The 23,107-nt window shown below is 39.1% G+C and overlaps 1 protein-coding gene across 7 annotated transcripts in view; it reads left to right on the top strand.

Moving 5' to 3' along the window:
* The first annotated feature begins 4,068 nt into the window (after positions 1–4,068).
* The window catches only part of SCAF8 (SR-related CTD associated factor 8), a 191,471-nt gene continuing 172,432 nt past the window's right edge, over positions 4,069–23,107 (top strand). For 4 of the 7 annotated variants that reach the window (XR_009533938.1, XM_060114501.1, XM_060114502.1 and 1 more), the window contains exon 1: positions 4,480–4,592. Coding sequence is in view for 6 of the 7 variants with exons in the window: in XM_060114501.1 (XP_059970484.1) it covers positions 4,563–4,592 (30 nt within the window). In the remaining variant the exon portion in view is untranslated. Of the gene's footprint in view, positions 4,220–4,456; positions 4,597–10,487; positions 10,553–23,107 lie in introns of those variants that run through there. The other 3 variants (XM_060114507.1, XM_060114506.1, XM_060114503.1) reach the window with 3 other exon arrangements.

The following is a 23,107-nucleotide window of genomic DNA, read 5'->3' as shown; positions in this document are numbered from 1 at the left end:
GGTGGGGTCAAAAAGAATAAAATAAAATAATAAGATACAAAATTACCAAATTATTGAAATGGGGCAAAAATATTTTTTTAAAAACCCTCGCAATCCCAGCACCCAAATAGAATTATCTTTATTTTTTATATCATTTTTCAATCTTTGCATATATACTCTTAAAACTAAAATATCAATACATTAACAGTTTGTTTTGTATTTAATAGGCTAACATATGCATTTTCCCTTTCCTGTATTTCTAGTCTTATTCAAACCATTAAAAATATTTTTAAAATTGTGATTAAGCAAACATAACATAATATTTACCATTTAACTATTTTTAAGTGTACAGTTCTGTGACACTAAGTACTTTCATACTCTTGTGCAACCATCATCCCCATTAATTTCCAGAACTTTTTCATCTTCCCAAAATGAACTCTATGCCCATTAAACACTAACCCTCCATTTCCACTCTCCCCTGGCAACCACCATTCTACTTTCTGTCTTTATGAATTTGACTATTCTAGGTACCCCATATAAGTGGAATCATACAATATTTGTCTTTTTGTGACTGGCTTATTTCACTTAGTATAATATCTTCAAGTTTCATCCATGTTGTAGCAAATGTCAGAATTTCCTTCCACTTTAAGGCTGAATAATATTCCATTGTATGCATATACCCCATTCTGTTTTGTTTGTCCATTTATCTGTCAATGGACACTGGGGTTGCTGCCACTTTTTAGTTATTGTGAAAGTGCCACTATGAACATGGGTACACAGATATCTGCTCAAGTCCCTGTTTTCATTTCTTTTGGATGAATCCAGAAGTGGAATAGCTGAATCATATGCTAATTCTATTTGATTCTTGAAGAACCATCGTATTGTTTCCCACAGTCTAACCATTTTAATTGGCCATATAATATTCCATTTTGTTTCTGTGCCCTAATTTACTAAACCATTCCCGAAGTGTTTCCTGAGGAATCTCAAGTTTTCATTTTTTTCACTGGATGGAAATTAGTTCTGGTTTAGATAGTGCTCCAGGTTTTTTGCCCTTGTTTGAAAACAACTCATATACATATATAGCTACTTCTGATAGCTGATAATTGTCTTTTGCTTACTGCCATCTCACAATGACTCCCCTTACCCAGGACGTGCCCTATCGATGGGACTAAGTCCTCTCTAGCTAGACCTCTGCTTTCCAATGTGGTGGCCACTAGCATATATTTAAACTTGAGCCAATTAGAGTGAAATAAAATTAAAAACTCATTTTCTCAGTTGCGCACGCCATATTTCACGTGCACTATAGTCACACGGAGCTAGCGCCACTGAATCGGGCATCACGGATATAGAACATGTCCACCATCTCAGAAAGCTCTATGGCGAGGGCTGCTCCAGACTGTTTTTGACTCTGACCGCTTGGTTACGGCTGAATTAGAGCCTATGAGTTACTCCCCGAAATGATTAAGTCCTAGGGGAAAGGCCAATGATAACCGCACTTGGAAGAGAATGCCATAAACTCTGGAATGTGAGTTTCATAATTCATAACTGGAAATATTGCTTCCAGTGGCTGGGCTACTCCTGCCCGCTATTTCCCATATTAATCTTCTTCAGAAAATGAATTATTGGTCTTAAGTTTCTCGGTGATGATCACCTAATCCAAGCTGGGTCAATCCAGTTCCTTACTTTCCTCTTAAGGAATTTGGAACTGGGAAGGAGAGGCTATCAGTCAGGTCCTCTAGGTGTTTAGAACTATAAAACCAGGAGCGACAGTCATATCCCACTAAGTAAAACAGAGAGTTGGATAAAGCAACAGAAGGAAAACTCAAGCAGGTAAGCAGATAAGGCTGCTTTAGGCTTTCTAAATTCTGGTTTGGGTGCCTTCCTTCCTTAGGCCCATCTGCATTCCTGACTTTGGGTTACAGGAGAAAAATCTGCATCCTAATGATGAATTCTTTAATGCTTAAGCTAGTTCGAATTGGTTTGTTACCTGGGAATCAGAATCCTAATATACATACACACATAAACTACAGACATGGGCATTGACATGTTCACAACGTAGAGGTGTGTGTAGCTGTGCACAGACTTTGCATTTACTCTTTGCACTGGGCCTCCAGACTCCCCTTTACCCTCCTCTAACCTTTCTCTACTTTTCCTCTTGCTTTATTTCCTTCTCACTAAAAGAGTGTGCTTAGGTTGTCCTCTGCCTTTTTTTTTTTTCTTTTCCATCCCTTGGTCCAAATACGCCTTCGGCAATCCTTCCGGCTATGGAAGCTTTATGAAATCAAGTCCTGTAATATGTTAACAACAGATTTAATTCTTTTCTAAAAATATAATTCTTTAGCTTGTATTGCATCTTAATCTCTCAGGCCTAAGTAATTCGGTCAACATTCATTCATGAATGACTGAATAAATAATCCCTCATAGGCCAGAGCAGCAAATGTTGAGTGTTAAAATCTGGCATGACCAGAACTGAGTGGGTACTTCCGCAAGTCACAGCATGCTACTGTAGATGAACTGATTAGGAGAAACCTCTGGCAGGAGGAAAGAGGATGAGGAGTCAGCTAGGAAAGAACGAGAGCAACAGCACCCCAGAAGGCAGAGGCACACAAGTGTCCTAGCTAGGAAAGCACTCAGTGTTGTCAAGGAACAAAGGAGACCACTGTGGCCAGAGTAAAGAGGACGGGGAAAGTAGTGTGAGCTGAGATAGGTAGGACCTTCGGGCCATTATAAGAGGTTAAGATAATATCTGAAGTGCAATGGGAAAGTCTTAAAAAGATTTAAACAAGGGAGTGACCTGATCTGATTTGTGTCTTAAAAAAATTCCCCTCTGGCTAGAGTCTGGAGGATGAATGATAGGGACCAGTTAGTTAGGAGGCTACTGCAAATGTTTGCAAGAGATCAGAATGGCTTGGCCTATGACCTTTGTGACACATTTGAGATTTTGAAAGTGGAAATATAAGCTCTTACGAAAAAGTTATCCATTTTACCTTCTAAGTAGCCAGCCACCGTTTTAAAGCTGTCAATGAAGTAGGTTCTAAAAAGCAGACCCTAAAATGTCAAGAAGCGCCTGCCTTCCCCAGTTTCACACGGCTCTGGGCTCAGCTCTTACATTAGTACCTTGATTCCAACAATCCTCTAGAGAAAAATTCTGCCGTCATCTTTCCCCCCTTTCCTTCGAGTGAACTTCGGAGAAGTGATTGCTGAAAAATGACTCCCAGTAAGACGACAGTGGTGTTTGGGGTTCAGTGATACACCCCTAACTTTTAATTTAAATGCTCGCTTTTAATTTGGTATCGGTTATCTTACATTGCACGAAGTGAGAGAGAAGGCATTTTGCTAGCAGCATCTATTTCATCTAGGAAAACGGTATTCACCCTCTGCCTCTAAACCTAGGGCAAAATTCCCTTAGAATAATTCATCTTTCATAAAAGATGGGTTCCCTTTCGCCTATGGAAATCTTGTGCGTTCTGGGCACTGCTTCCCGCTGTACAGACAAATGCACTCATTGTCTAGACCACGCCGGTCCCCCCGGATTTTATGTAGCGTGCATTTCCTGCACCGAGCTGCTTGCTCGCTGCAGGCGTGCTTCCCTCGTCCCCCGGCCCCCGCCCGGATCCAAAGCTTTTGTTTCTAACGTTTTCCCCCGACGCTATTAAAATGCTTGGGCACATCGTTACCAAATAAGTGACTGACTAGGAACTTTTCCGGCTGTTAACCTTTAGGCCAACGTCCAGTAAAGTTCTGAAAAGCAACTAAACCTCGTGTAAAGGGGCCAAGCCACATGGAAACAACGGAAATGTGTATATTATTGCCTAAACTTGCCGGGGGGCATTTGGGTTTTTCTTAGAGCAGTGCTTTGCAGTGGCCCCAAGGGCGCTCCAAGAGGCAGCAGCACTCGCTCCCGTAGCGGCGAGTTGGTGGGGTGCGGGTGAGGGGCAAGGGACCCCGGGAGCCGAGAAGAGCGGGGCCTCCTGGCGGCGACGCTCTGGCCCGCGCGCGCTCGATGGTTCCGCGCGGCGGCCCGGGCCTGCGCGGTCCCGCCGCCAGGGGGCGCGCTGGCGGGCGCCGCGGATCTCCGAGCTGCGCGGCCCGACTCGTGTCCGCCATATTGGATGCCGCAGCCGCTGCTGCCAGCGCTTCCTCCTCCGTCTTCGCCGTGCGCTGCTGGTTCCTACGGCCCGAGCGGCGGGGAGGTGAAACAAGAGCCTGTCGGAGGAAGAGGAAGAAGGGGGTGGAGAGTGTAGGGGACCGGGCTAGGGGGTGGAAGCCCGAGACCGAGCGGGGCGGAGAAGAGAAGGCGCCCAGCCCCTCCCCCGCCGCTGCCAACCAGCCCCGGCAGCGCCTCTGTTTCCCGGACCGGCGCTCCGCCCGTCCTAGCGGCCATGCCGGGGCCTCGCTGCCCCTAAGGGAACCCTTCCCCGCCGGTGCTTGCCCTTCCCCTCCTGCCCGGGGTCGCAGCGGCCCGGCCTCCCGCCGGCGCCCCCTCCTCGCAGCCGCGTCGCCGCCCCCGTCTCCCTCTCCCCACCCAGTGCAGTGGCCGCCGCCTCTTCCGCCGCCGGGCTCTGGGCCTCCGCACCGACAACATGGAGGCTGTGAAAACCTTCAATAGCGAGGTTGGTATTGTACTTTAGCCTCCCCTCCTACCCACGCTCCCCCCAACCCGGGACGAGGCCACCGCAGGAGGGTGGGCACTGGCCCGCTGGGCTTTTGAGGGTGGGGCGAGTGGCGGCCTAGCTGTGGCCGTGGGGGAGGGGTGTTTCTCTGCCCCGGCGCCCCTCCCCCGATTCCGTGGGCGGAGGGCTGGAAGAGGGCCGCCCCGGGGCGGAGGGAGGTTCCGGTGTCTCCAGCAGAGTACTGAGTGGCTGCGGGGCTGGAGGGAAGGCCCGCGTGGGCCCTCCCCCGGAGGCCTACGGCAGGTCTCTCTGGGTCAGTTCCGCCGATGCCTGGCCCGCCCATCTTTCCTGGGCCTGCGGGATTTTAACTGGAGGCCGGGCATCATTGCCCAGACCTTTCCCGGGTTCTTAATGAGGCAGACCGTGATCGGGGGTAGTGCAGGCAAAGCACCTACAGGGGTGATAACCTGTGGTCACATTGCAAGTAGTGTTTGTTTATAATTGAGATATTGTTGGCTAGGTAACCTGCCAACTAGGGACTTAAGCTAAGGGCATGGTTGATCGGGAGGCGAGATTATTCTGCAATTTCTCCTATCCTTACTCCCCCCCCTGTTCTCATCATCCGACATAAAGACAGGCAGGGAGAGTTGTGCATGCAGAGGGAAGATGCTGGAGAAGCATTTCCCACGGGCTCCTTCACGTGTCATATATAGGGCTAGATTTTTAACAAGCAGGTGTCCGGTTTTCACTATTTAGTTGAGTTCCCTAGTCTGAAGGGAGACAAGTTTTGATAAAATATTTTAAAATCTTTTAAAACTCCGGTAGGAATAGACCTTAATGCTAACATTAAACAAGCATTTAACAAGTACATATCTACACAACCAGAGTTATCCTTACCTGTATGCCTTATTTAAAAATATTTTAATGTGATAACTAAATTTACATAAATTTTATGAACTTTTCATGTGGAAGTGCTAATACTCTATTCAGTAGTATAATAGTGATATTATGAACAGGGCAATACTTTAAAAAGCTGTTTTACAATTTTATTTGTTTTCCAAAAGGAGAAAACTCGTTCCCTCCTCCCTCCCACCGTCCCTGTTTTCTCCCTCCCTCCCTCCCTAGAATTGACGTTTTGGAAACTTAGCAAAGAGGCTAAAAGTTAGATAATATGTGAATTAAACTCTCCATATTAGACTAGATAGCAGTGACACAGTTATATGAAAGCAAGCATTTTTTTTGGAAAGGATTTTCTTTTTGAATACTGGATTTTCTTTTCTTTTTTACCGCTTGATACAAATTAGAGCCGTAAACTTGGGAAGCTTTTCCATTTTATTTATGAATTTATAGTTGATAATTTGGGTCAAATTATAAAATTTGGTTCCATCCCACAATACTCTTATCCTTAAAATCTGGAATAAAAAGTAAGGATACTGTATGTTCCAATTTATTGCTAATAGTTTCCTGGCTCTGCAGGGGGGAAAAACAACAGGTCTGTAGCCTTTTTATTTGCTACATGTGGTGCTATAGCACTAAAAGAATGTTAAAGTGGTTATTTTAGTATAAAAAAATCCTTTCTCTTATTTCCTTGCAATTATTTGATTTACCTTACGCCTTTTTGATGGGTGCCTCTCCTGTTTATCTTGGGGGTTCCTAATATGTACCCTCCTCCATTCCCAGCCCTCCCTGCCATGTGGTAGATACAAACTAGTGGTTAGTACACTGTGGTTGGTCACCGTAAAGCGTGGTGGATTACAGGTGTTAACAATTGGTTTTTCATTTTAGCATTGACGTTAAGGGTACGGAGCCTAACATTTAAATGGCTGGCTTGATGCTTCAGCTCCTCTCACCTAGTCTTCATAAGAACTTGAGATTTGTAGTAGTGTTCCCATTTTAGTTCATGTAGCACTCTCTCTTTTCCCCTTATGTATTTCAGAGAACTTAAAACATCTTTTAACTTCCTATTTACTAATACACTCGCACTTCACCATATTTGAAAATGGGGTTGGCTTAAAAATTGTAGCAGTAACAGTCATAGAATTGAGGAAGGGCAATAGATTTTGAAGAAGATTCAGAAGAATATACTTTTTTTTTGCTTTAAACTCAAAGTACATAATCCTGTTTTTTTCTGATTTCTGAAAATAGTTTTTGTGAATATCTATAATACTTGCTGATGTAGTAAAAATGTGTTGTTGCAAGGAAGTATATAGTGGGAAATAGTTCAGTAATGATGTTTTTCCATTAAATCACGTGTTGCAAAGTGCAAAAATAAAAAAGGAATCTGAGTTACGGGACTAGGAGAAAAGGATGTTTTAGAATGTTTACTTGCAGTGAATTTGGCTTTTAAAGGCATCTATCCTTGGGCTGCGCCCAACGGAACTTTCTCTGGCAAGTTTAAAGGTATCTTTGAAGCACTGAATTGTCAAGAAGTGCCATTTGCTTTATAAGGCACCACAATTTAGCTCTGTATGTATAATGTTTAAAATAAGAAATGCTTAACTTTTAGAACTTGCTAATTATCAGGTTTTTCAAGATTAAAAAAAAGGGAAGACAAGCAAGCAGATCTTGGCGTGAAAACAGGAACGTGCCAGAGATTTTAAAGTTAAGAATATAGGTTTTTAATATGCAAATTGTGGCTAAGTCTCAGTCTGAAAGTGTGTGGTCTTCTGCAGGATGTGTCCGAGTCATGATGGCGTGTCCGCCTGCCTGCCTGCCTCCACCCCCCACCCCCACCCCCGGCCACCTCCACCCCCCAACCCTTTTCTCAAAGGGACTTTGTGCCTCCCTACCCCATTTTCAAATGCACTGTCAGAAGATCCTTTACGTGGTAAATACCTCATACTTATCATGAGTTAAATGAGATTGAGGCTCAAGAACTGATATTTAAGTGCCCATTGTGCTAGTTTTGTGAGAAAACTTTAATTTCCAGTTAAGCATCATCCTGTGATAAAAGTTTATCCCATGACCACTAATGTCAGTTCTGAAATGATGAAAGAAAATTTGTCCAGGATGGAATATAAGATTCCCTAACGGTCAGTGCTTGACCTGAGCGGTTCATTCGAGAAGAATTATTATCATTACAAGGTATTATAGTTGCTGCTGCTCAAAGATGGTGGCATTTACTTGTTATGTTGGTTTAGAGTTCTCACCTCAGTGGAAAGGGTCTCATCTTTATCTGTTTAAATCTGTGGATTACGTTAGGACCACAGTTGATTACTGGAATGCAGCAATTTTATGTGAGCTGCATATTTGTACTCTGTCCTTAAGACTCCTCCTGTATGGAGGTTATTGTGGTAGGGTTTTTGTTTTTGAAAAGAGGGAAAAGAGAATAGCAATACAGGACGCTTTCCTTAGAAAATTATAACAATTGGAGAGGGCATTTTAGTAATATAGGAACTCTTAAAATAATATGTGGAAAATATAAGAATCTCTTATGCATTATAAGAATCTGTTATGCATGTATCAGGAAAATTATTGCAGTTTAATTTTTGAATTTACCTTGGTTCTTAAATTCTTTACTCATCTTTAGGATATCTAAATTCTTAGTGTCTTTTGTTCTTAGGATCCTTTGGTTAGTCCGATAGCTTACTCTTTGTTTCAGGATGTAGCCCTTTCCAGAGTCACTTTAACACCCAGTACATTTTCCTCTTCTGTGCCTTGTCTTTCACATCAATAGTGAAATCCCATCTTCATTTTATTCCATTTCCAAGTTTGTATCCAGAGTGTTCATTTGGTTAACTACAGGACTTTTAATACAATCTTTCCACCAATATCTAGTAGTAGGCATGGTTTGGTAGAGAACAGTGGGAAAGGTAATGGGAATAATAAAAGCATGTGAAATTTGTTTTTATATTTTCCCCTTGTGGTTCAGGAAAGGGAATTTATGTGAAGTAGCTATGAAACATTGCCTTTTTCTTTCTTTTTCATGTATGGGGGAAATCTCTCCTTTTTCTCTCCTGTTTTGATTTTCCAGTGGGAGTTCTAATTGTAACAATTAGTCTATCTTTTTTGTTTCTACCTTGTGAAAAATCCCTTAAAGACATAGCAGTCTTAGTGTTATAAAGGAAGGAAGCCTTCACTAACCCCTCCCTGCCCCCAGTGGTTTAAATCAAGGTTTCTCAGCCTGGACCCTATTGATATTTTGGGCTGGATAATTATATGTTGTGAGGAGCTGTCCTGTGCATTACAGGATGTTTAGCAGCAACCCTGGCCTCTACCCACTAGCTCCCCCATCATGACAACCAGAAATGTCTCCAGATATTACCAAATGCCCCTTGGGGGGCAAAATCGACCATGATTGAGAATCACTGATTTAGGTCCCCTGTTAAACTGTCTTAAAACACTGTGTGCTTTTCCTTCTAGTGATAACTACAGTTTTAAGTAGTTAGCAGTAATCTTTTCCACCAGATTATAAATTCCATGAGGACAGTGACCACGTATCTTTATTGCTTCATATCCTTGGTACATAGCATAGTGCCTTAGTAGATAGTTTATGCTAAATAAAGATTTCTTGAATGGATAGGTTGATGTTATAGTAGGTAGCTGAATGGCCTGGACCAAGGCAGTTAACATTTCTGGACATTTGGTTTTCTCCTCTGTGAAATAAATGACTAATTTGAGATTTTTAGGTTCCCTATTAGTTGGAAGATTCTTTGACTAAATATGAAATTAATGTTTTGGAGGACTTAGTATGTATAAGCATTATTTTGAAGGTCGTTTTATGGCATTGTAGGCGTATAGGAGTTTAGATGGGAAATTTAAAATCAAAACTCTGATTTGTTTATGGTTTCACTTCTTACTAAGAAGAGATAGTGGGAAGGGGACTATTCCATGAAAGTTCCAGTTAGATTAAATCCATCCTAAGTTTTTTTTTTTTTTTTTTTTTGTGGTATGCGGGCCTCTCACTGTTGTGGCCTCCCCCGTTGCGGAGCACAGGCTCCGGACGCGCAGGCTCCGGACGCGCAGGCTCAGCGGCCATGGCTCACGGGCCCAGCCGCTCCGCGGCATATGGGATCCTCCCAGACCGGGGCACGAACCCGTATCCCCTGCATCGGCAGGCGGACTCTCAACCACTTGCGCCACCAGGGAGGCCCTTCCTAAGTTTTATATTGTGTAATTATGCTGTTTTCAAATCCTTTTTGCTTTTTCATTTTAAAACAACATATGGTAAAAGTTGTGGTTTTAACTAATTAAAAAAATTTAGAATACAAGGATAATTGAGACTGATAATAATGATTTTGGGGACTCTGATTTGAGAGTGTTTCAGTCATTCAGGATTAAATATAAAAATTTTTTGGCAACATTGGGGCTTCCCTGGTGGCGCAGTGGTTGAGAGTCTGCCTGCCGATGCAGGGGACACGGGTTCGTGCCCCGGTCCGGGAAGATCCCACATGCCCTGGAGCGGCTGGGCCCGGGAGCCATGGCCGCTGAGCCTGTGCATCCGGAGCCTGTGCTCCGCAATGGGAGAGGCCACAGCAGTGAGAGGCCTGTGTACCACAAAAAAAAAAAAAAAATTTTTTTTGGCAACATTGAAATTCATGAGATATATATAGTTCAGCCGTTCTACTTTAGGCTAGCATTGAGTTTGTAACAGTAATTTTGATTGGCATTTAGGGCACATCTGTATTCCCCAGTCTTCTAAATAGTCATATTTTATGATCACTTGCTCCCTTTTTTTTAGAAGTATAGTGGGCTTAGAATTAGTGCTGACATTGCTGCTTGTACATGGAATTTTAGATATTTCTTCTGGGCCGGTTTTCCTGTTACTGGACAACAACTAACTCATAATGGTTTGCGAGAATGTAATCAACCTTGACCTTGAACACTGGCTGAGCTCCTGCACTCATTTTATCTGGTTTTGTTTTCTCAACATCTTTCTCTACTCCTCTCTCTCAGGATTGTGCCTCTCTCCTCCTGCTTGTACAGACTGCTTTTCCAGCAGCATGGACACAAGAAGCATAGTAAGATGATTATAACCCACGTAAGGCAGGCCCTTTGGAAAATACTTAGGGTTAAATTGGTAGTGAAATGATGTCTTGATTATATGGGAAGTACTTGGGAAGCAGAATAAAGTTTGTCACTTAGAGTATGTTGGTAATCTTAAAGAGAACATGTAGGGAATAAGTTGTATTTTTCACAAAAAAAATAGGTTAAGTGAAAAAAAGTTACTGTGCTTAGTAGTGAGTATAAATCATATCTAAACTCTTGTGCATTTACTTGCATTCTGCTCCATGTAGTTTTTTGTATAAGAAATATTACTTATGTATATAATATGAGTAAATTGCAAATCTCTGAATTTGGTGGTAGGAAGTAAAATACATCTTATATTTTGAGGAAGTTCTTCAAACTATAAGATGACAGCAGATCATTGACAGATGTTGTGTAGTAATGGAAAAACAAGACCAAATCAAATTTTGGATTTCCTAATTATAGAGGAGCAGATTTTGTTAGCGGTACTATTATGAGAAATAAATACTGGTGAGAAATGTTTCTGTAGCTTCTGATTCCTTGTCTGAGTTAGTTCTATCTTAAGTTTGATGGTAAACACGATGCATTTGATCTTTCTGATTCTGATTTTATGCATTTATTTCGTCTTTGTAATTCTGCTTTGCCAGTTTCTGATACACCATATTTTAAAGTCAAGGAAGGGTATGTAAATATGTTACGGTATCTACTGTAGGTCAGGAAATACGTTAGGAACTTTGACACTACTCTATTTAGTCAGAATGGGGAATATAGATTATTTGTTCATGTTTTTAAAAGACGTTTGTGGCTATTAATTTAATGTATGCCAAATTTGTTTTTAAAATAATTCTGCAACTTAGTATACTTTATAAAGGCTGACTAGTATACTTTATAAAGACTTAGGATTTCATTCATTTGTTTATTCATTTAACCAGTACTTAATGAATGCTTACCATACACCAGCCATTTTTCTGTCTGCTGGGATACAGTTGTAAACAAGACAAGCAAAAAGCATATCCTCTTTGAGCTTATGTTCTTGTAATCCTTTTTCTTTCACGTTATCAGCTTTGTGTGCAATGACCTTGCTGCAGAGCTAGTGAGGCTAGGCAGGCATTACTGACTCTGGGCTTGCTTCTTTGCTAGGAACTGGGTGAGATTGAGCAAGCAGACTTCTTAAACAAGAATGTGATCTTATATTTTCAACAATGGGGAAATAAGACAAGCTACCCTACTAAATTGTCTGTTGTATTAAATCTGCATTTGGCATTTTGGAATCATAACTGTTTTTAGAGAACACAGTTTTAAGGATGTTTTCTTTTGTGAGATATTAATTAGTCTCCACGTGTAAACAATTAAAAAATACTTTTAAGTGGTGACCAAACCCTTATGAATTTGGAAGGATAAATTAATGAATATTTTTATTTTTGAAACAAACTTTCCCTTGATTTGAGTGCATGAAAAAAATTTGGTGTCTCTCTTTTTCTCTCTTCTATAAACACTAATTTTCTGAATTTGATTTAATTCCTTGGGGCTTGTGAGTGAAGGATGAAAAGTTTGGATCATGTATTTTATGATCTTGGGAACTTGGGAAATGATATAATCTTTTTAATCTTGGTCACAGTATCTAAAAGATGGACCCGTACCCCTGTAACTAATACAAGTTGTATGTCAGCTGTATCTTAATTTTTTTTAAAAAGGTTGACAGAGTCCTCCTGGTTAATGACTTTCTTTAGTAATGTTTTTGATACTGTAAAGTTTTATGGTTAAAAAAATGATACAGGTATTTGAATTTATTGAAATGGTAAAAAGAATGTTGAATAAGTTAAATTTTTTGCAAACCAAAACACATAGCAAATGTCTAGTTTCTAAAACAGCCACTTGCTATGGTGAAAAAAATGTCTGGCTTGTGTAATTTTGAAGTATTTTTTATTTACCAAACATTGTTAAAAGTGAGCCACTTTATAATATATAGTGTTTTATGCACCTCTTTCCCCCAACCATTATTATGTTTCTGTGGATCTTTTTTTTTTTTTTTTTTTTTTTTTTTTTTTTTTGCGGTATGCGGGCCTCTCACTGTTGTGGCCTCCCCCGCTGCGGAGCACAGGCTCCGGACGCGCAGGCTCCGGACGCGCAGGCTCAGCGGCCATGGCTCACGGGCCCAGCCGCCCCGCGGCATATGGGATCCTCCCAGACCGGGGCACGAACCCGTATCCCCTGCATCGGCAGGCGGACCCCCAACCACTTGCGCCACCAGGGAGGCCCTCTGTGGATCTTTAGGATTAATTTATGAGAAAAGTAGGATAGGTGCTATCTTCATTTTACAAACAGGGGAACTGAGGCCTACCATTGTGATTTTACCGAGGAAAAGCAGCTTTGTGTTAGAGCTGAGACTAGGCTCTCAACTCCTGGTTGAGATGTAAAGGAGAACCATCTGTATAAAGGAGAACCATCAGTCGATTTTTCACAATTCTTTTTGCTGGTATAATGTCCAAATATAAATTAACTATTTTTCCCACTTTTTATACTTTATTTTTACGACTTCAGATTTACAGAAAAGTTGCAAGAGTGATAATTTTTATGTACACTTCATCCTGATTCCTCTATCTAGTTAATTTAATCATATTTGCTTTCTTATTCTTTTTCTCTCTTTACATACACATGAACAACACATGTAAACTTTTTTTCTGAACATTTGGAGAGTAAACTGCAATTAATGCCTTTTACTTCTAAATATAACTGTATTTTCTGAAAACAAGGACATTCTCTTATGTAACCATAGTACAGTTATCAAAATCAGGAAATTAATATTGATATAATGCAGTTGTCTGCAGACCTTCAGATTTCACTGTCTCTACCAGTAACGTCCTGAATAAAGAGTAAATCTAAATCCTACATCACACCTTGCATTCACTTGTCATGTCTGTCTAGTGTCCTTTAATCTGGGGCAGTTGGTTATTACTTTGTCTTTTGTGACCTTTGATGATTGATGAGAATAGGCCAGTTATTTTTAGAATTCCCTCAATATGGATTTCTCTGCTGTTGCCTTATGATTAGTTTAAGGTTATGCCTCTTTAGCAGGAATAATCCAGAAGGAATATTTTGTCCTCAGGAAACACATGATGTCTGTTTATCCCATTAGTAGGAATGTTAACTCTTTTTTGCAAGGTTTCTCCATTCTAAAATTACTGTTTTTCCCTTGTGGCAGTTACCTTTTTTAAAAATTAATTAATTTATTTTTGGCCATGCCATGCGGCTTGCAGTCTTAATTCCCCAACCAGGGATCAAACCTGTGCCCCCTGCAGTGGAAGCACGGAGCCCTAACATCAAACTTCACTCTTTTTTTTTTTTTTAAAGCATCCAGTTAGTTCTTGCCTGAATCAGGACTAAAATGGTTGTCAGATTTTCTAAGTCTATTGTTTATTTATTATTGGCAGTCCATAAGAGCTTTTCCTTCTCCCCATTTATGTATTTATGCATATTGGTATGAACTCAAGGATTCTTTTTTTTTATTCATTGGGGTGTTTTGATGTCAGGGCTCCTTCGAGCTGTCGCCTCTGTCAGTTTGACATGTGCTTATCATTTTGTGAGGACTTACTTTCTTGTATAAGAAGATATTCCCACCCCAGCTCTGGAATCAGCTATTTCTCTGAGGAACCCTAGTTTCTTCTGGTGGTTATCTGTTAACAGATTGAGCTAGAAATCGGATATATGTCTGAACCTGTTTATATGTATGTGTGTGTGTGTGTATATCTATGTGATATATAGATATACACACATACATACACACACAACACAAATTTTTGTTGTTTATCCATCTGCCTATCTAAAAAGCCATGAGTTCATCCTATCTCTAATAACAGTCCAACACTGTAGGGTTCATTCTGGCCTTTCCCTTTTGCAAATCTGTAGTTCCTTTCTCTGACAGTGGGAAAACTAGTTCCCATTATCCACGATATATTTACTTACTGTTTTATCAATCCTAAAATTACTTATTGTTTTATCAGTCCTAAAATACGCAGAAAGTAGTTTCAGAATTCTAAACCATAGGTCTGAAAACAAACCTATTAACTAGAATTTAGTATTTGTTTATAGTTCATCTTTTTTAGCCTGAGGATATATAGTCAAAATGCAGTGTTCCAAAATTGCTTTGTTAGTTTTTTCTCCCTTAATGTAGTCTTGCTATTCTTTTGAAATATAATTTGGCTTTTTTTTTTTTTCTGTTTGTATTCCTTTGTTTTTTCCTCCATCCGTTTTTGTGATGTTTTAGTATGTAAAATATTAAACATAAATTAACTTTAATCCTCCTTTACTTCTTATTAGTCTCAGCATTATAACCACTTATGCTCTGGTGAAAAAAAAGAGAAATGAAACAAAAAACCATTTCCTTAGTATTATTCAAATCATAGAACCCAAAATTTAGAGGTTTAGATATGGAGAAGGTCTTAGGTGAAAAACGTTTCTAGTAGCAGAGATTCAATTCATAGGTGAAAGTACCTATTCAAAAAACTTTCATTCTCTTCTGAATGGAATCTCCATTCACAGTTTCTGTAGAGGGCCAGATGGTAAATATTAGGTTTTGTGGGCCGCTTATGTCTCTTTTGCATAATCTTGTTGGTTTCTCACAGTTCTTTTAAAATGTAAGACCATTCTTGGCTTGAGGGCCTACAAAAATAGGCCATGGGCCATACACTTAAGGCCTTACTGCACTCTGAAACCTAAGAAGTTGATTAATAGTGTGCTACTTGCAAATCAGAATTATAATTGAGCAGGAAGATATATTCTTTTTTAGGCTTTATAAGCCTTTTCAATATCAAAAACAGAAACAAAATAACTGTAAAAGCTGCCTTAGTGAAAATATTTATTCAACATGTTTTTTGAGCACTTACCACCGTGTGCAGATGTGCAGACACTATCCTAGGCTCTAGAGATGTAAGTGTACAAAACACACACACACACAAAACCTCTGTCCTCTTGGAGTTTACATTCAGTTTTTTTTGTGTGGATGTGTACTGGAAATGAACGTTTCTTGTTTTTCTACATTCGGTGACTTCTGATCGACTAAAAGTTTTTTTCGTATTAATTGCAGAGCGAGCATTCTTTCTTGAAAACTTGATAAAAAATGCAGCAGCAAAGGGAGCAAACTTCTAAAAGCTTTGTTCATTTCTTCCTGTCTCCCAGTCATGATACTTTCATTGTGTAGCTACACTAACTCACTAAAGGAAGAGAAGAGAAACCTCATTAATTGGGCACAGAACCCAGACCTAATTTAGTGATGAGTACACATGTATTACAGATCCTTAAAAAGCTGTTCAGCAGTGTACATAACAGTAAATCAGCTAATCTTCCTTTACAGCTTTAATGAATGAATGAAAAATTTTAAATTAATTAATTTGTTTATTAATTATTTTTGGCTGCGTTGGTTCTTCGTTGCTGTGCTTGGGCTTTCTCTGGTTGTGGCGAGCGGGGGCTACTCTTTGTTGATTGCAATGCGCAGGCTTCTCATTTGTGGTGGCTTCTCTTGTTGTGGAGCGCGGGCTCTAGGCGTGCAGGCTTCAGTAGTTCTGTCGCACGGGTTTAGTTGCTCTGCGGCACGTGGGATCTTCCTGGACCAGGAATCGAACCTGTGTTCCCTGCGTTGGCAGGCGGATTCTTAACCACTGCGCCACCAGGGAACTCTGAGAATGTTTTTTAAAGTATTGCCCAAAGTTAAGGACCACTGTGAAACTAGTTGCTTGTGTAGTTTTCTTGAAATAGGGAGAAAGTCTCCTGATAATGCTAATATGCATTTACCTAATAAAAGCTTAAAAACTATGTGCAGGTTATCTATCTTGTGCCTGGCTAAATACCAACACCTTTGAGTAAAAATCATCAAAATGAGTTTTTACCATGTTGTATGTTAGTTGCTGAAATGACTTATAGCTTTGAGTAGTTTTTCTGTAAGCATTTAATAAACCAGTTAGTGCCCCCCCCCCTTTTAATGCTTTATTGAAATACGAGTGACTGCAAGGATTGTAAGGATTATTGTAAGGATTATTAACATGTTTGGCTTTGTTTTTTCTACACCAAGAAAAGTGGTTTTTATTTTTATAGGAATTCCTCTTATTGGGCAGAATTTTCCAAATTCTTGTTCCCCTTTTGTCAGAGAACTCAGAACCTCTTTTAGAGGCCTCTCTCTGCTTTGGTGGCAGTTACAAGAACAAGGGTTGTGACCAACTTAGCTGAAGAGGATTGATATCCCAAAGGAGTAGGCCAGAGGCTGCTACATCATTCCTAGTACAAAATCTCCCAGTCAGTACTTTGATTCCTTTGCAAAATCAGAGGATTAGATACCTCAGGCATCTTAGAGCTGTTAACAGAGAGTGGTTCCAAATAATTCTGCGAGTGCTTCCTTTATTTTGCTAGTCCCTCAAGATTGTCAGACAATTTTTTCATTCTATTTTAACTATAATACAGATTTCAAATTGCTGGAATGCAGTAGTAACCCATGAAGGTTCTAATGTAATAGCAACTAGTGGTTGGAAGGAATGCTGGAAAGTAGTGGCTGGTCCTTTGAGCCTTCTTATTTATGTGTATTTGCCATCTCTCAGGCATTGTATTCTGCAGAGTGGTTACCAGGTTAATCAGATACCTACGTCCTTTTTCTCAGACAGCTCATATTTTAATAGGGGTGGGGTTGGGAATGGACTACCACAAAGGGTAAACGGTCACGTGATATGAATACTATGATACAGAGTAGTGGTGTAGACAGTTTATAAACAGTATGTGTATACTCTTCTGTGTATATCATGTTGTACACAGTACGATGGAGGAGACATTGTGTGAGGCAAAGGCTAGAGGTCATTTTCAAGGAAATGGCAGCTTTGGGTGGAGGAGGTGGTTGGGAGGACTGCTGGAGGGTTAGGCAGGGTCTGCGGATGAAGGGTCTTTGTATACTGTGCACAAGACCTCATTTTTAATCCGAAGGGCATGGAGATTCTGAAGGGTTTTTAATAAAAGCACAAGTTTCAAATTTGTATTTTAGAATGATGATTAATATCTTTGCGGAACAGGGCAGGTCAGTGAGGGGTGAGATTGAGGGGAGGAAGGTTAAATTACTGTAGAGAAGATGAGCTCAACTACAGTAATAATGGGGAAGAGATGACTAGATGAATGCAGACTAAATTCAGTAATACTAGGGAGCTGGATATAAGGAAGAGGGTGGAGCCCCGGGCTGTGGCTGAGTGACAGTGTATGTAGAATGATACGGTACCAGTCATTAACAGGGCAGATCAGGAGGAGCAAAACACTGGAGGAGGGAGATAATTTGGTGGGTTGGACGAGGGATCGTTTTTTCCACCTAGAATAAGAGAGTGTGGAAGGAGGATTGAAATCACCCATATCTCAACCACCCAAAGACAGTGTAACTAGTTTGTTGAATACAGTTGTAGTTTTGAGCATCTTGAAGATTTGGTGTCTGTGGGACATCAGGGTGGAGACAACCAGCTGGATATAGGTCAAGCACTTAGAGAATAGGCTAGAGATGGAGATTAGGGGGAGATGATGTAGGAAAAGAAGAGAAAAGGGCTTGGGGCAAAATCTTTTATTTTACTCAGTTTTTTTTTTCTTTGTTGCTTTTTTAGATAAGGATTGGCCCTTTTTATCATATTGTATTTGTGAACGTAAGGACATTTGAAAGCAACTCTGCTTGGAATTTGCCTGATTTTAAATTCTGTTTATACAGCCAGATGTTCTTATATGCAATTAAAAGTTAAGTAGTAAATTGCACGGTCTATGAATAAAATTAAAGATTTAAATTTTGTTTAATGAAACTTTATTAGAATTCCGTAACATTGAGCCGACTTGTATCATTGAGTGTTTTCTTAGCTCCTCTTGGTCACGTAGTTTTTTTATCATAACTCTGTCTGCAATAACCAATTTATTGTGAACATGGAATTGTGGTGAATTTAAATACTGTATTATTAGAAATAGAATCCATATTTATTTGAGAAATTCCAGCTTATATGGTTTGTAATGAAGAGGATTGACAAATGAATTATTCTTTCTCTTGTTCTCATTTTGGCCATTGCACTGTTAATAGATTACTTATCAGTTATTTAGTACCTCTAAAATAAAGAGGAGGTAAAATTCACATCTTTTTATTTTAATGTTACAAAAAACATAGGAAAGAACTGAAATTAAAGGAAGGTGGTTGTTTGGATTCCTGGGAAAATTTAAACTGAAGACTTATTTTTATATATGTACATGTTTGTTTATACATTTTGTTTTCTCTCATGGAGAATCATTTCTGTTCTCTTTGATTTTAGAATGGAGTAGCTAAAGACCATTACACTCACGTTAAGCATTTGTAGACATAGGTTCTATGATTGGGTTTCTTGTTTACTTCCTTGTTACTGCTTAAACTTGATTTCCGGAAATTACAAATTTTAGACCTGAAACACTTGTGATAGTATATCATTTAATAGACAGATGAAGAATCAAGTCCCAAAGGTGATGAAACTTGTTAAGAATCACAGTTTATGAGAGGCATATAGTTAGCAGCCAAGTTAGAAGAAATTTCTATTCTCTGCGTCTCAGTTCATTGTTTTCACTTTTTCAGTATAATTTTTTGAGTGAGATTTCGGTAGTGTTCGTGTATGTTGTAGGTGGAAGAGGAGTGGGAATTGGTGATTCTTAGTAAATTAATATCACTTTATGCTAATCCTGGACCAGAATGAGGAAGAAGCTACTAGGCTGATGCTTCCCTGCTCATAAAATAGGGTGCCATAGGAAAACACGCATTCCTTGACAAAGAGGTATTGTACAATAACACCCACTTAGCCAGCAGTTTTCTAGCAACCCAGCCCTCTGCAGAAAAGTAAAAAAAAAGCCTTTTTTACTTATCTTGTACCTTATTTGTAGGAGAGGGATAGTTACTCTATAAGCCTGTATCATTAGCATGTTTCTAATTTTCATTTTAATAATGGTGGCTACTCTGTAACTGCTTCCTTTAAATTTTCTTAGACTACTGTTTAGAAAGCTCCTGGTACAGGTATTTTAAGGCACAACAATGCTACAAAATTAATGTGGTTGCTTTCAAAGTAAGATGTGACAGTTGGCAAGGAAGGAGGTAGTTGTTTTACCATTTATAAAATGTGATTAGACAAGATAACTTCTAGGATCTCTGAAATATTAGCCCTAATGAATAAGTTTTCTAATTAATTTTTCTTAGCTTCGGTTTACTCATTTTAAAAATAGGGATAGTGATACCTTCCCTGACTACCTCTCAGAGTTGGTTTAAATATTTAAAATATTGGCTGGTTTGAAATACTCAGAAAAGTTGTTATATATAAAATTTTAAATATTCAGAGAAGGTGGTTTTAATATATAAAATTGTAGAATAATTTTATAAAATACTTGGAAAGCTAAGGAATACTAGTTCTAATATTCTTAGTTTCTAGAGAAAACTAAAGAGTACTAAGAAAAGTAGTTTTTTTTTTTTTTTTAAAGCTGCTACTGGGAACGTTTACTGTCATTGTGGATCGCTCTTTTGCCCTGGAAAGTATTTTCATATTGTAACATTTTAATAATGGATAAAAGTTTTGGAGAGTATGAGCTGTAAAGAAAGTGCTGTATTATATTCAACATATTTTTCAAGTTGGAGGAATATTTATAAGTTGAACAAACCTTTTGAATATCAGACAGTAACAAAATACAGACCATGATGTATTTTGGACCAGTATTATTTTTGGTCATCATTTATAAGAATTTCAGTGTTCTACTAAATTCAGCAAGGCTTTTAAGATAATCAATTTTAAATAGTTTCTAGGAGTATAATTTTGCACCAGATTGTATTTAAAGTATGTATGTCACATATATACATATGTGTACACATTTACGTTTATATATACACACACAAATACACATATAGATGCATATAGGAAATTCTGAAAAGTAGTCTACCAGCCTTTTAGCAGTGGTTGTTTCTTAAGAGAGAAGTCGGTCGATAGGGTGCAGCGAATGAGAGTTTTCAGTGTTTGGAATTTTTCATTCAGCATCTGTTACCAAACCAGTTTTGTAATCTTTCCCTCAAACCCAAAATATTATGTGTCTTAGCTTTGGGGAGAAAGGTGGAGTTGGTCTGTTTTAATGTTATTTGAATTAAATCCTTTAGAGAAATTGAGCTTCCTTGTTAAGGGTTGGAAGACTCTTTAAAACTTGATCAGTAGGCATATAAGCTTCATACTCTGTTGTCTTTAAATCTTCTTGGTTATTATTATTAGTTAGGTTGATGCTATTACATGGTTGTCTCCACGGTCATCTACCATCTTACTCAGTGACTCATTTGTGTATGTTTAGTTGGATGCTACTTGGAGGACTTTGCTTTGTTTTTGGAAACTGAGTGTTGGGGTAGCCAGAAGAACTGGGTTTGAGACATGGCTCTGTAGCTTAATACCAGTTTGAATTTAGTTAGGTCATTTACCCTAAGTTTATATATCTGTAAAATGAGAATAATAAATACTAATCTTACTGGGCCATCCTGAAGGTAAAAGTGATATAGCATGTATAATATGATAGTGCTTAATAGTTGACAGAGTGCCATAGAGATGAAAAGTAATATTTATTTTTAAAGATTTTTAAATATTTATTTATTTATGGCTGCATTGGGTCTTCATTGCTGCGCGCGGGCTTTCTCTAGTTGAGGCGGGCGGGGGCTACTCTTCGTTGCAGTGCACGGGCTTCTCATTGCAGTGGCTTCTCTTGCTGCAGAGCACGGGCTCTAGGCACGCAGGCTTCAGTAGTTGTGGCGAGCAGGCTCTAGAGTGCAGGCTCAGTAGTTGTGGTGCACAGGCTTAGTTGCTCTGCGGTGTGTGGGATCTTCGTGGACCAGGGCTCGAATCCGTGTCCCCTGCATTGGCAGGTGGATTCTTAACCACTGTGCCACCAGGGAAGCCCGCAATACTTATTTTTACCTTTCTTCTTTATTATGCTACTGCCTATCTCTTTTTTTTAGTTTTTGCATTTGTTGCTTATATTTCTGAAATGATTTTACTGTAAGGCCTGCTAGTCTTTTGGTCTACTTATTCTCTCTCTGATATTTAGTCTTCAGTATTTTATTCTTCATCTCTTCAACTCTTAGCTCTTCGGGAAAGACTGTAATTTTGCTTTTCTCTTCCGGGATTCAGTCCCATATCTTCTAGGTATTATGTGTACATAAAATGGCATTGTTATCACCCCAATCTAAATTTGTCTTTCTTCTACAAACTTACTTTTAGACTTCCTCTTTATGCCAGTAGTAAAAGTGTGTTCCCAAACACTCAGACCTGAAAACTTGGAATTTTCCTAAGTGCCTCTCTTTTATTTGTATCTTTTCAGTCATGAAATCCAATAAATTATTTTTAAAAATATGTTTTTCATCCTTCCCTTCCCTTTTATTCTTAGTACGAATACTTTGATCCATGTCTTCATAACTCCCCACTTGGTTTGTTATAGTCAGTTTTTAATTGGCTTTTAATTTATCATTCTCTGTTCTCTCTTGTTCATACAGTAGAACTACATTTTTTAAGATTACTAGATTAATGTTTACTAGGTTAATCTCTGAACAACTGTTCTGTTTGAACCACTTCGTGTTTTGAAAAGCCATTAAGATTCCTTTGCCTTCAACTGTGCAGATTTCTTAACTGTGGATTTAATGCCTTTTATAAGACTATTTTATAAATAAGTTATTTATAAATATTTATAAATAAATATTATCAATGTTTGTCATATGCATTGCATATTTGGAAATGCTGTGAAATAGGAAGATTTACTATATGCAAAGCTATACAATATGTGTTCCCATCTTTGTGTCTTGTTTTTGGTACTTAGTGATACTCCAGTAGGAAAGCACAGCAGTCTGTTGAGATATTAATGCATTCCCATTAGGAAATAGCCGCTTCTCCAATCCTTTGTGAAAATTACTGCTTGGCAAGAGATTTATTGATGAGTATGCTATATATGTAAATAGTGCAGAAGCAGAATCACAGCTGTAACAGGAATGCTCTCTTTTTCCAGTCAGTCCATTTCACTTCCACTTTCTTTATTAAACCTTTTATTTGTTGTTTCTAACTACATTTCATTTGTCTGAATACCTTCCCCAGTAGCATTTTTTATTTTGGCACTAAATTATGCCCCGTCTTCTTGTTTTCATGAGGCAAAGTCTTAAGGTCCTCATGGATCCCCCATTTTTAAATACTAGTTTGGTATGTTATTCCTTTGTTAAGTGCGTATGGGAACGTGTGGGAAGAAAAAGATGCTCAGTCACTAATGGTTAAGTAAATTGTTTCCCCATACTCCAGCTTTTTAATATACACACTTCGGATTAGTATCTCCAAAAAATTACCTGTGATTACATTTTAGAGACCTTTGGTATCATTAGTGAATTGTCACAGCTGACAGTGGTAAATCTCACAATGTGGAGAATCTGCTATATTAGAGCAATGATGTGTCTAGGACCCTCCCCTTCCACTTCAGTAGATTGTTAGATAGTTGAAGTGAAGGTCTTTATGTTAGCTTTTATCCCCTGAAGGGCTTAA

This window comes from Mesoplodon densirostris, chromosome 12 (assembly GCF_025265405.1).
Source record: "Mesoplodon densirostris isolate mMesDen1 chromosome 12, mMesDen1 primary haplotype, whole genome shotgun sequence".
Classification (NCBI taxonomy): domain Eukaryota; kingdom Metazoa; phylum Chordata; class Mammalia; order Artiodactyla; family Ziphiidae; genus Mesoplodon; species Mesoplodon densirostris.
The sequence above is the reverse complement of the archived record's forward strand: the minus strand, read 5'-3'. Positions and strand labels throughout refer to the sequence as shown.